At 33.2% G+C, this 13466-nt stretch overlaps 2 protein-coding genes across 2 annotated transcripts; both read right to left on the bottom strand.

The window, feature by feature from the left end:
* Nucleotides 1-220: 220 nt before the first annotated feature.
* LOC110876884 lies at nucleotides 221-910 on the bottom strand. The gene has a single exon (XM_022125041.2). The coding sequence runs from the start codon at nucleotides 908-910 to the stop codon at nucleotides 221-223; it is 690 nt and encodes a 229-aa protein (XP_021980733.2).
* A 6494-nt stretch (nucleotides 911-7404) lies between these two features.
* On the bottom strand, nucleotides 7405-7887 carry LOC110876882. The gene has a single exon (XM_022125040.1). The coding sequence runs from the start codon at nucleotides 7885-7887 to the stop codon at nucleotides 7405-7407; it is 483 nt and encodes a 160-aa protein (XP_021980732.1).
* Between the last annotated feature and the right edge of the window lie 5579 nt (nucleotides 7888-13466).

Raw genomic sequence — 13466 nt, 5'->3', positions numbered from 1 at the left:
AGTCAGATGTTGACCGAATAAAAGGGGCCCAACGTTCATGTGTACGTTGGAGGAAGCAGTAAAAGAGATCCAAAATTCTAGCACACTTAGTTATTTTTATTGGCTATTTAACGTAACAGTAGGTTTTGTTTTAATCATCCGTCGAAAATTTCTTTCAGTTTCTTTTGTTTTGTACTCCAAAAGCTTTCATATTAATAAAGTGTGCCGACTGATTCATTCATTACAGCTGTTCGTTTGTTATAACCCACCTCTGATCACCAACAAACGACACCTCCATCGTCGTCTTGGCAACAAATGGAACTTCATCAACTTCGAAACCTACACTCATAGATGCTCCAATACTCGATGACTGACTGTTATTCCATGAAGCGGTAATGGACTCAGTTTGAGAAAATTCTAAGGTGGTAGTGTTTTCTTTGTCAGGGCTATTATTTGTTGCAAATTCAGTAACAACCTCTTGAACTTGCTCATCATAGATAATGGAGTGGTCGAGCCGGTATCTTACATTTGAGATCTTTTTCTGCACGACGCGCTCTTCAACTATCAGCCTCGTCTCTTTTGATAGTTCCGAATAGGACGCACTCAAGCAATGGTGAGCTCCGGCTCCACCGCAGAACCTCTGGTTGGCGAAATAAGAAAGAGCAAAGACATTGTCGCTTACTTTGATAAATGAAAACAAGGTGTCATTAGAGTTGTCTTCAACTTCAGCATGAGCCACTATCCACTCGGGGTTTATTCTCTTCAACAACTTTCCATATGACAGGCTCTTTATACGATAGTTACCATGAGAAGCGGGAATGAGTTCATAGCCTACTTCTGGATCTCCAATGTCCGATCCAGACTCAAAGCTGTTGATTATATCATAAGAACAAGGGTAAAACATAAACCCTAATGATGTAAATTCAATCATGAACAATAAAATAAGAGGTGTGTACCTGATTAGCAGTCACCACACCAGAGAGGGAAGTAGACGTCATGTTCATCAGATTGGTCTGGTTCCCCTTTAGGATGTATCTTCTTGATGGTAGTACCGAGTTCTTTAGGGTTGAAGAACTCGTAGTAATGGAGAGAGAGGAGGGGCGATATTGAGTGTGATGTTATGAATGTCTAACCCTAATCCCTCTCTAGTAATCTCCTTATATACACCCACGGGGAAACCCAATTAGTTAATTAGGGTAATCTGGCCCATTAACAATTACCAACTAATTTATTATAGGTTTTAATATATTTTGATCAATATTATATAAATGATAATGATGGCTACTAGATTAAGTATATAAATAAAATATTTAATCTTACATTCTCCCACTTAGCCGAATAATCATTTATCATGAGTACTAGATTAGTCTGATCAGAAGTTAATACTCATTTTAGCCTTAAACAAGTACTATAGCAGAGAAATACAGCCGTTGAATCATTATGCGACTCAGGACCCCCATTAGTCATACTATAGCCTTAATTTAAAACCTAACAGTTATGATCAAAATACAAACAAGCCCTTTAGCGTTTGATTTGTATTTATAGTTGTCTATATGTCATTACACCGGCAGAACATATATAAGAGACATACAAAATCAAACTGATGAGGAATATTAAAAGTTAATCATTCATAGTACGATATGCAGTTGTACATAGTTATCAATAAACCCGTGATTATTATAAGCGCTTACATAATAGTTATGGGTGATAGACTTTTAGTTATAGGATCCTTAAGCATATCATGAATGCATTCGATACAAAGATTTAGTTTCCTCAATTCGTTCATAAACGAATAATTAATTGTGTATCGAAATTTAATGCAGCACCTCTCGAACTGTTACTGTTCAAGGAGACATGGTAGCTGACTTTATCACAATAAGTCTTCAATATATTAATTATATGGAGTTAATAAACTTATGAGTCCACTGATAAATTTTCAACAACACTTAGTGACTATTGCTTTGTGATCAACAATATATTATATCGTCATAACTTAGGTTGTTATTATCAGTTTATTATGACTCCTCCATAAGATAGGTTTTGTCTGCTGACATAAAGATATACCCGAAATTACATTTTGTCATCTTTTAATATCACAAAGTTAGAGTAATCAACCGGTTTGAGTTCTCACTTCTTGTTTAAAATATAGTCTCCCGTTTCTTTTAAAGATATTGTAATACTCTATTAAATGCTTCACATTAATCTAGACATATCTAGTGTGTTGCAATGTGAGTAATACTTAAACGAGTATAGACTTAAACTTACATAAGGCTTCTAATTAATGAAGCATAAGAAATAATCTCATTTATCCTATTATCCTCTAAAGGAGAGCAGTACTGTTTGTTACATATGTAAGGACCAATTTAATGTTAAACTTATGGAAAGGAAGTAATGTCCCATTTGGTCTATCTCAACATGTTATGATATCTATTATGTAAGAGATATCTCTGAGATCTATTATATCAAAGTTTGTGTTAACAATGCTTTGACTTATGTAACATCTACTTGTCAAAAGAATATCATCTATATAGACAAGTTTATCTTAGTTGCTCCCACTCATCTTGAGGTAGGTACATTATTCCACTTAGTTGTTGATGAAAATAATTTCGTTAAGATTTCATCACATTATGATGTTTGCATTAAACCATACATGGATTTTATTGGCTTATAGACAAACTGTTCTTTAACTTTAAGTTTAGAACTTTCAGGTTGTTTTATGAACATGTAAATATGTCAGCCAGTTGTAAGGGAAAACTGTTTTGATGTTCATCTAATGTAGCTCAAAACTATTATAAGCTACTAGAACAGTGATGATCCTAAAAGAAATCTTTTGTTAGATATGTAATAACGATTCTTTAATAATTTATCTCTTCCTGAGTACAACCTTTGATAATCAATCATGCTTCTTTGTGTCTTAACGTTTATATCAGGATTTGGTTTAGTTATGAACACTCTTAGGTAATTCAATCAAATCCCAAACGTTATGCGAACACATAAAATCAGTTTTACTAGAAAACTGTTTTATTCCATTCAGAAGATTGATTGACACTAATGGCTTAATTAGAAGAGATAGGATCAGTAAACTTTTCCAAAATCCATTTCAACTCCAAATTAGGGAGGTTATGTAATCATCAAAGTTAGTAGGTTTTTAAACCTAGATGACCTCCTGAGTTGATTATTGGGTTTGTTAGAAGTTTCAGTTTTATGGATTAGCTCTTGATTAGGTTTCTATCATTTTCAGGATTCTAAGTTTGTAAGAGTTGGTGCAGTATGGTGTACAAGAGGTGTAATCGGAGTTAAATTTGGAGTGAAATTTAATGACACTCTTCCCCCCGCCTCTTGTATTCCTTGCAAGTCATTATAAGGACTTTGACGGCTCCCACTAACCTTAGAAAACTTTAGAAACTCAGCATGCTTAGGGTCAATATTTAACGACCAAACAAATTCTAATAGAGAAAACATATTATTGAACATATTAATGACGTTAGTCATTGTAGTTTCTCTTGTTGAGGATTATGTTAGGTTAGATAAGATATCTAAGTGTGCCCACAATTAAGCAACAATGAAACTTTTTGTAAAGGTAGCTTTAGATTTTAAGGAGACAAGTTTTGATAGAACAGTGTCAAGATGGAGCAGTGTCTTGTACAAGAGGTGTGTAAATTGAAGTAATATAAAGTTTTCACTCCCCACCTCTTGCAACTATTGCAAGTTATTATTAAGACACTTAATGCTCCCACTGATCTTTAATATCTCTAGAATGCTACAAGAGAAGTTTCAATGAGCTACGTGACGTGGGAACCTATCACATATACGTTAGACTTTATTTGATTCCTTTAATGTCCAGATATCATGAGAAACTTTAGGGACATATTTAATAGAAATCTTATTAAGTACATATATGAATAGATTTCTTTTAAAAAACTGTGGGCCATATACGACAATTTTAGATACAAGTAGATAGTCTTTAAATGATAAATGAATTATGTCTGAATGTTCCATTTGGAATAAGTTCCACGAATGTCAATGAATGACTTATGATGGACCCATACTTATTCCTTGAGCCAAGTAATATTTAGGGCTATAACGTCATGATTTAAAAACACTTAGAATGAGATTAGATAAGAAATCATCCTCATTAACCATGTCATGATTTCTCATGATTTTTGGTTATAATGGATGAAATTTGTAAGTCTCATTTTCCTTCTGTCAAATTTTTCATTTGCATGATGACAAAAGTTGTGAAAGTGTAAGGTATCATCTAGTTTTATCTTAATAATGTTTCAATCCAGGTATTTAGAACAAATAAGATGAGAGTTTAAGATAAGTGTGACTTTATGTTGACTATGCAAACCTCACAACCTTCAAAACATTGCTTAATTATGATACTATATTCTGATTAATACTCAGAATATATGTACGGTATCGAAAAACGTTGTTAGAAGATTGCTTATTATTGTTCTTATAGCCTTAACATTTAGTCATGTCACTAACTCTCATTTTAGTTATTTGTTAACTTCTGGTAAGGAAACGTTTAAAACTAGAGTGAAGTAATCATGTGTTAATAGGAATATTATAATTAGTAGACTTAAATATCTTTAATAAGTGACTATCTAATTAATTCATCCAACTGTTCTTTAGAATAATGGATAGTCTCGTTGCTTATGTTTAGTCTAATGACATAATTATGCAGTGAGATTTTCCTTTGAAGAAACTTAGAGTTGGGATTTTGTACTTGTATTTTGTCAATGGATCTTAGAACAATCCTCTTTTAAAGTTTAAGTGGTTGTAGGGTGAGTAACAATTTATTTTCCAGCTTCAAACATTTATTTCTCTGTACATATGTTGCTTATCAACACACTCATTATACTTTGGTATTGTTGAGTGTTATAGTTGATTTATAAGACATCAAATTGTATAAGTTAAAATCTTAATATGGAATGTACTGGAAAATGTACTTATTTCCATGCGTAAGCCCTTAACTTTATGGGTCATGGTATTGTACATTATTATGTATTCACATATACCACTTAACTTTATAGTTTAGAATTTTAAAAGAAGGCATGCATCTTAGGAGTTCTAGTGATTATTCCATATATAAGAGATTAGCCTTAGGAAAATCTTAATCTAAAATAACTTTAGTGATAGCATTATGTTAGAGAGTTCTTGATTATCATAAGAGACATCATGTTCGATTTGTCCTGATCATCATGCTCTAATTTTCTTCTTTATAATCTTTATCAGAAGAGAGCAATAGGATTATCGTGTCTTAAGAAATAATCAAGGATTTAATTTAAGAGCTAATTCCAATAGAAACTTTAAATAAAGCAAACATTTTGGGTTTAGGAATTAGAGTGGATGAGATATATGTAGAAGTAAATTATAGTGAGTAAAATTATGGGTACTTAAAATAAGGCAGACGAAATGATCATAAAATTAAGTAAGGATCATTAATATAAGGATCATTATGTGAAGAGATTGTGATATGTCTATTACTAACATCAAAATAATAGACTTATTAAAGTCCTACTTAAACAAAGACAAATCAGCTTTGGCCAGAAGTGTAATTATTTAAGTATGTGTGCAAAGTAATCGTGACAAATCAGCTTTGGCCAGAAATGAGACAATCACTTTGGTTATGCACTTGTCAAGCATGCAAAACATAAATGAATTAAATCAGCTTTGGCCAGAATTAAGACATTTCACGTTTTTAATGCATACTTAACATAGCTTTTATAATACTTGAACAATAAATAAATGTATTAAATCAGCTTTGGCCAGAATCAATACATCAGAAGCTCATTCAAGTTAAGCTATTTTGGTTTTGTAAAACATTATTTGATCCTTATTAATTAACTAAGTATTTACAAAACCAATTATTTAATAGCTAAGTCTTAGTTCACATTAATAAGCCTAAAATTATGAGGTTTCGAGTGATATCTCGACTTAGTTATGAGGTCTCGAGTGAGATTTCGAGTCAAGTCTTGACTCATCTTGCAACATTATGAGGTCTCGACTCATTAAGGTCTCGAGTCGCAACCTCAGTGTCTCGAGTCGTTATCATGGTCTCGACTGCTGTGTTTTATGAGATCTCGACTCCTTGATGAGGTCTCGAGTCGCAACCATGGTCTCGAGTTGTGAAGATTGAAGTCCTTAGTCGGAACCTTAGTGGTCTCGAGTCGAAACCTTATGGTCTCGAGTCGAAATCGTTGTCTCGAGTTATAAAGATTTGAGAACACTTATGATTTCGAGTCGTGACCTTGTGGTCTCGAGTCGAGATCTTGGTCTCGGCTTGTTAAAATTTATCTCGAAACTTCTGTTACAGCTGATTAGTGTGATAAGTTTGAATCAGCTAATTTTAAGGGATTTTGATTATAATTTCAAAATATCTCTATCTATCCAAGTTAATTATTCGATTAAAATAATATATTATTCGAAACTTGGAGATAAAGTTACACAATTTTAGGAAATATAATAAAAATCTAACTTATCCCTAAAGAATAACAATTATCATCCATGATCACAAACAATTATCCATGTTTTAAATATTAAAATAAATAAATAAATAATAACAATTATCATCCATGCCGCAATGAGTTATGAGGAACACATCTTTTGAGAAAATATAAGTGACATATTTAATTCATTAAAAGGTTAACACTTTGAAATTTCGATCAATTTTCTTCGTATTTAAAATCTGACTCATCAAAAGATTTAACCAATTTGCAGAAAGTCAGAAAGTTTATAAATTTCTGCTATGGGCTTCGAAATTCCCTTTTCTCTGATGATGCCCCGTATTAAAATATTGTTTAATTATTATGGTTTCCATATTAAAAAAACACAAAATTATGTATCATGATGAAACTGATATAATCAACATTGCTCTGATACCACATGTTGATTATATCATAAGAACAAGGGTAAAACATAAACCCTAATGATGTAAATTCAATCATGAACAATAAAATAAGAGGTGTGTACCTGATTAGCAGTCACCACACCAGAGAGGGAAGTAGACGTCATGTTCGTCAGATTGGTCTGGTTCCCCTTTAGGATGTATCTTCTTGATGGTAGTACCGAGTTCTTTAGGGTTGAAGAACTCGTAGTAATGGAGAGAGAGGAGGGGCGATATTGAGTGTGATGTTATGAATGTCTAACCCTAATCCCTCGCTAGTAATCTCCTTATATACACCCAAGGGGAAACCCAATTAGTTAATTAGGGTAATCTGGCCCATCAACAATTACCAACTAATTTATTATAGGTTTTAATATATTTTGATCCATATTATATAAATGATAATGATGGCTACTAGATTAAATATATAAATAAAATATTTAATCTTACAAAAGCTACTATGATTGTTACCATCAATGACGCGGGAGCGAAGAAGGTTGCGACCTAGGTGTTGAGATCTGAATGCGACTTGATCAGGAAGTATATATCACAAGCGTTTCCCAGTCAACTGCAGGGAAAGTAGAATAACTAGGAGGATTGGTGATCATCCCCATTCCGCCCGATAAGTTCAGCGCGTACAGAGACGTACGGATATGGAAAAACCGAAAACCCGAGGTTCCATCTGGATCTGAATGGATAGAAACACGGAACACGGTACATGCGGGATCTGTTGTGTCTTCCTGTGGTTTGTTGGCGGACACGCCAACCTCAAATACTCCTTTGCTAACTTCATGTGGCACCCAATACTTATTGTTGAAGCAAGATCTTATGTGTACCACGGAAGCATCACCCGTTCTTGATTGCTCCGCTGCGAACTTTACAAGCGGACTAAATATACGAGCTTCGCTGAATTCCAGAACACCTGATGGCCTTTTTTCTGTGGTATTTGGAGATAAATAAAGACTGCTAGCAGAGGATTGAATCACGAAAAAACTTGGGATTGATGTCAGCGCCATGGCTGTGGTATGGGGAACTCAAAGGAGAAGTGTATATATTAGTGGTTGGGATGAATATGGTTATAAAATGCATACCGGCGCATCCCTTATATAGACACATGGAACTTGAGTACGTACACAAAGTATGAATCCGTTATGGCTTACAAATTATTTTTGTTTGTGTTGACAGAAGCTAGCTTCCAATAATTAATATACTAGGACAAATGTATGGACCAATATTTTATCTTTCTGTTGAAGAAGCTTGGAGAACCATTGGACCACTAAAGTTTGTTGTTGTGTAGAAATACTTTATATATATATATATATATATAGAGGAAGTTTAACGTACATTACGGCTTAACGTACATCACGTACGACAGGTAATTACGCACGTTTATTTTAAAATCACGCATGTTATAACTCAAAAATCCAAAATCACGCATGTTGAAACACAATAATCACGCATATTGAAAACATTAATCACGCATGTTATAGAACAAATCACGCACGTTGTCGTACATGAAGTACGTTAAGCCGTAATGTATGATATACTTTTTCTATATATATATATATAGGGTCAGGATTTAGAGAAAACGGTAGAAAGTGTGAGAACGGTGAGAACGCTTATTGATCGTCCGATCAAAACAATCTATGGACTAGAGTGGCGCGGTGGCATTTTAGTAAATAACACCAATTTTATTACGTGGACGCGCGTCATTAAGGGTAAAAGTAAAAAACCATTCCTCACATAAAACGCCATTGAAAAATAAAACGCCAAATAAATACAAAACGTCAATTTTATCACTGCGTACTTTTTTCTATGTTTTTATTTAAGCTCTCTGGCTACAAAAACGCCATAAAATATGAAACGCTATTATATATAACGCCAAAGTTTACATCCGGATAAATGTTAATTACATTTTTTGTTATAAAAAATAACATTCCGCCTAAACTACGCGCCAAAAAATTCTATAAATAGAAATGTCTCACCACCTTCCCTTTATCGCACCAAAAAACACCAAAGAACACACAGTTGTTGCTAAAAAAATTTACAACTCAATGTAAAATGCCAAAAAATACAACGACAACAAACATCTTTTCTTTCATCCTCAGTAATATTCTGCATGAAGCTTCATTTAATGATTTGTTACGTGAGTGTAGAAAGATTTTGCTGCATGAGATGGACAAAATTGAAAAAAGATGGACTGATGACACCCATATGTCATACTGTCATCTTTGTTCCTGAAGAAGGTTTGGATGATAAGAAGAGACCTATACCAGTGTAAATGCTACTTTGGCCTCAATGAATATAATGAAGACCACAGGCAGATAGCATCCACTCACAGGGGGTCGCTCTATGTCTCCAACATCCACAAAGACACTTCAACACATGAACAAAAGAAAATAAATAACGCCAAACCCAAAACGCCATTTATTTGTCACATTTCTTGTAGTTTCAAAAGAAAAAAGAGACTGATGACACTGAAGATTTAATATCATAAATTGCTTCTACTTTGTTTTTTTTTTTTAATTTTCTTTATCTATTGTTTGTTTTATAATGTCAGTAATAAACAACAAAATAATATTAATGCTATAATGAAAGATATAATAAAACGCCAAAATTAGCAAATACGTGTAAAACGCCATAATGCCATAAAAACGCCCCCAAAAAACTACCAAAATATAATAAAATTAATTTGAATAACTAATATTATAAAAAAAAAGCGTGAAACAATGTGCAAAGAATATAAAACAAAAGAAGTCCAATAGTTATCTACCCGCCATTGGAAAACAAAACGCCACAATTACAGCCATCAAAAGATTTGATGTGTTACACCATTAAAACAGTTGAGTCTGAAAACAAAACACGGTAAACTGCAAAAAACAGTAAAATGAAACGACGGAGAACATAATTACTAACACTTATTATATTAAATTTATTTATCTTTTTCAAAACGCCATAATTACATGACATACGCGGGAAAAAAAAAAGTCAATATAAAAGAAGACCATCAGTACCTAAGCTCAAACACGCCAAAAAGACTAAAACGCCGCATATTCTCCAAAACGCCAAAAAATTTAAAAAATGGCTAAGGTTGTTGCATGGAGGTTTGAAAGGAAAGAAAAACGATTCATCATAAAGTTCTCTAACAGGAGAAAGGTAAAGGTAAGAACAATAAAAGCCATCATGGGAATGAATGAAAATGTTCAGAAGGATATCCTGGCCCTTGGGGTTCCAAGAGAAAACGATTGTGAAAGAACAAGAACTGTAATAAAAAGACTGGAGAGAAAGTTTCCAGCAGAAAATGATGAAGATGATGATAATATTGAAGATACTTATACACCAAAACTTAGCAGTTGGGTATTGCATGAGCAAGAAGGAACACTTGAAGTGATTTATAAAAACGAGGTGCAATATTCAAGGCCAATGGAAGAAATGTTGAAGACATGGTTGCTATCTATCATTGAACAACTCTGTGATTTAACACCTTCAAACGATCCAAAATCCAAGGATGCAGTGATATTCAAGAATAGGCTGCAGCAAAGAAGAGACGAGCTAATGGCGTTACACGCAAAAATGAAATTTGATGATGAAGAATCTGAAAAAAGTGATGAACAAAGCGATGGGTACATCTATGATGTAACCCCACCTACGGAAGACTATTAGTTTATTTTGATTTTCGTGTTATTGTAGTTTTATAAAATATTAATATATCGTAATGAATTATTAACAAAAAGGTACAAAATGCCAAAAATGATATAGAAAAAGCCATAACGCCAAAAAATTAACTATGTGACACAAAAAGAATTAATTCAACATGAGAAATCTGAGAAAAATCAGTAAAACGCCAAATAATTAATAAATCTACATAACGCCAAAATTATCTTGCATGCAAAAAATAAAGAAGCATGCCAAACGCGAAAATCGTGAAAGGAGAAGAATACCAAAAAGACAAAAAAACCCCTCGGACCCTGATCATGCCCCACGCGATGTGTTCGGCCAAGATGCGTTCTCATCGTACTTGCTGAAGGAATAAAGCCCATGAGAAGGCCCGGTGACAACGATATTTACAAGATATTTAGTAATGTTATGTGTCTACATCCTCCAAGGGTAATTATAGATTAATATCTTAATAGATTAATATGTGGTTAACTTTGGATATATTAAATAAGAGTAAATCAAATATTATGAGATTAATATGTGGTTATGGGATATATTAAATAAGAGTAAATCAAATATTATGTTTCTTTTGAACAATTATCCATCAAAGAGGCAGATTAAAAGCCTAAAACTCCTGTGATATATCTCAACATTAGTGACAGATTACAGAAAATACGACAGAACCATGTCTCGAGAGCAATGAACATAAGATTACGGCCATTTGTAAAACTGATTACAGAAAAGTAGCTCCCGCTGCAACGCGCGAGTTAACCCACTAGTAACTTAAAAATATTAATTGACATAAGATTTTATGATTTTAATGTCATTTTATTATCTAATTTGTGTTTTTTTTTGTAGTAGATGTTAATTTTAGTATATTAATTTGCTGAAAAAAATAAAAAATTAAAAACACTCGGGTTGAACGGGTCGGGTTCGGGTCAGCCTATGAATATTCGGGTCAAGTTCGGGTTCATATGTATGAAACGACTTTCGGGTTCGGGTCAGGTTGAACCCGCCAACCCGCGAACACGATGAGGTATGGGATCGTCAAAAATGTATGGGATCGGCACTATCGCTGACTCGCGTGTCGTGATGGTGGGTGCATGCGAGAAGTGACAACGATGAGGTATGTATTAACTCTTTTAGTAGAAAAAGCCTATTTTCATGTGATAAAGATTATTAATGGGTAGTTTAAATGAATTAGTTTATACCGAGTTAGTTTATTTGTAATGTTCTATAACTATGGGTGTAATAGCTTTTATTAGGTTATATTTGGTTATAATATGTTATAATGTGTCATAACTTATTAGGTATCATAATGGATATTAACGGGTTATTTTTGCTTTTGATGTTATAGGTGGAACGGTTGAAGGAAAAAATAGCGGAGTTGGAACAAGATAAGATAGAGAAACATGCTATGATGGAGAAAATTGAAGAAGGTACGAGGTTGTATGCCGAAATTAATGAGAAAATTCAAATGTTGTCACAAAACCTGCCACAAAACACGCCACCAACTTAAATTGCGTTAAATTTTATTATATTGCTTTTAGATAATTTGGATTTCTATCGTGTTAGGTTTGGTTATGTTTGAATTAGAGTTAATTACTGTTTTCGTCCCTGTGGTTTGTTAAAAATCACTGTTTCAGTCAATTAGTTTAAAAATTGCGATTTCAGTCCCTGTGGTTTCACTTTCGTAACCATTTCAGTCCACCTCGTAATCATTTCAGTCCATGTACTTTACAGAATAATGGATTGAAATGGTTACAAAAGTGAAACCACAGGGACTGAAAAGGTTACAAAAGTGAAACCACAGGGACCGAAATCGCAATTTTTAAACTAATGGACTGAAATAGTGATTTTTGACAAACCACAGGGACGAAAACAGTAATTAACTCTTTGAATTATTAGGATTTTTATCGTGTTGCATTTGGTTATGTTTGGATGATTTGGATCTTTAGTATGAGTTTTTAATATTTATTGTTATGTTTGAATTATTATGTTATATAGTTTGAGTTTTTATTTTTAATTCCAGTTTTTTATATTTATGAAATTTGAATATAATATTTATAAAGAAAAAATAGAAAAAATATAAAAAATTATTTGAAAATTTCCAAGCAAATAGCGTAGCTAAATTTGTTGCAAATACCTTCTAAAATTGATAGCTATATCCGTAGCAAAGTCAAGCGAAATTCGTAACTAAATTCCATTGCAGAATCGTAGCAAAAGACTGCAAATTTTTGTAGCCAAATCATAGCGAATTTGTAGCTAAAGTATGTAGCAAACCCGATAGCAAAAAATGTAGCAAATTCTCGTAGCTAAACTATAGCAAGTTGGTAGTTAAATTTTGTAGCAAAAACATTGCAAATTATCATAGCCAACCCATTCGTAGCAAAACTACTCCGTAGCTAAAAATAACCATAGCTAAAAGTTTGTAGCTAAAAACATCCGTAGCTAAAAACAATCGTAGCTAAAAGTTTCCGTAGCTAAAAACATCCGTAGCTAAAAATCCATAGCGAAATTTCATAGCAACCTTCTTCATAGCAAATTCGTGGCTAAAATACCGACGCCATTATTTGTAGCTAAATTCGTCGCAAACATAATTTCCGTAGCTAAAGTTCGTTGCAAATAAATTCGCGACGGGACTTGTAGCTACGAACCGAATTCGTAGCAAATTCGTAGCAAAAAGGGTGTTTGCTACGGATTTGCTACGGATTTGCTACGAATTTGGCCGTAGCAAATGCCTATTTATGTAGTAGTGGCAATTGACTAGAAACAACAAAAAAGTCTAGTTTAAACGTAATGGACTAAAAATACAAAGAAATGTGTTTTTTTCTAAAACGTAATGTAATAAAAACATAAAAGAAGTGTTTAGACTAAAAAACAATTGACTAGAAACACAAAGAAATGTGTTTTTTTCTAAAACACAATTTACTAAAAA

This window comes from Helianthus annuus, chromosome 9 (assembly GCF_002127325.2).
Source record: "Helianthus annuus cultivar XRQ/B chromosome 9, HanXRQr2.0-SUNRISE, whole genome shotgun sequence".
In the NCBI taxonomy this organism is placed as follows: Eukaryota; Viridiplantae; Streptophyta; class Magnoliopsida; order Asterales; family Asteraceae; genus Helianthus; species Helianthus annuus.
This window is presented reverse-complemented; position numbering and strand designations above follow the sequence as displayed.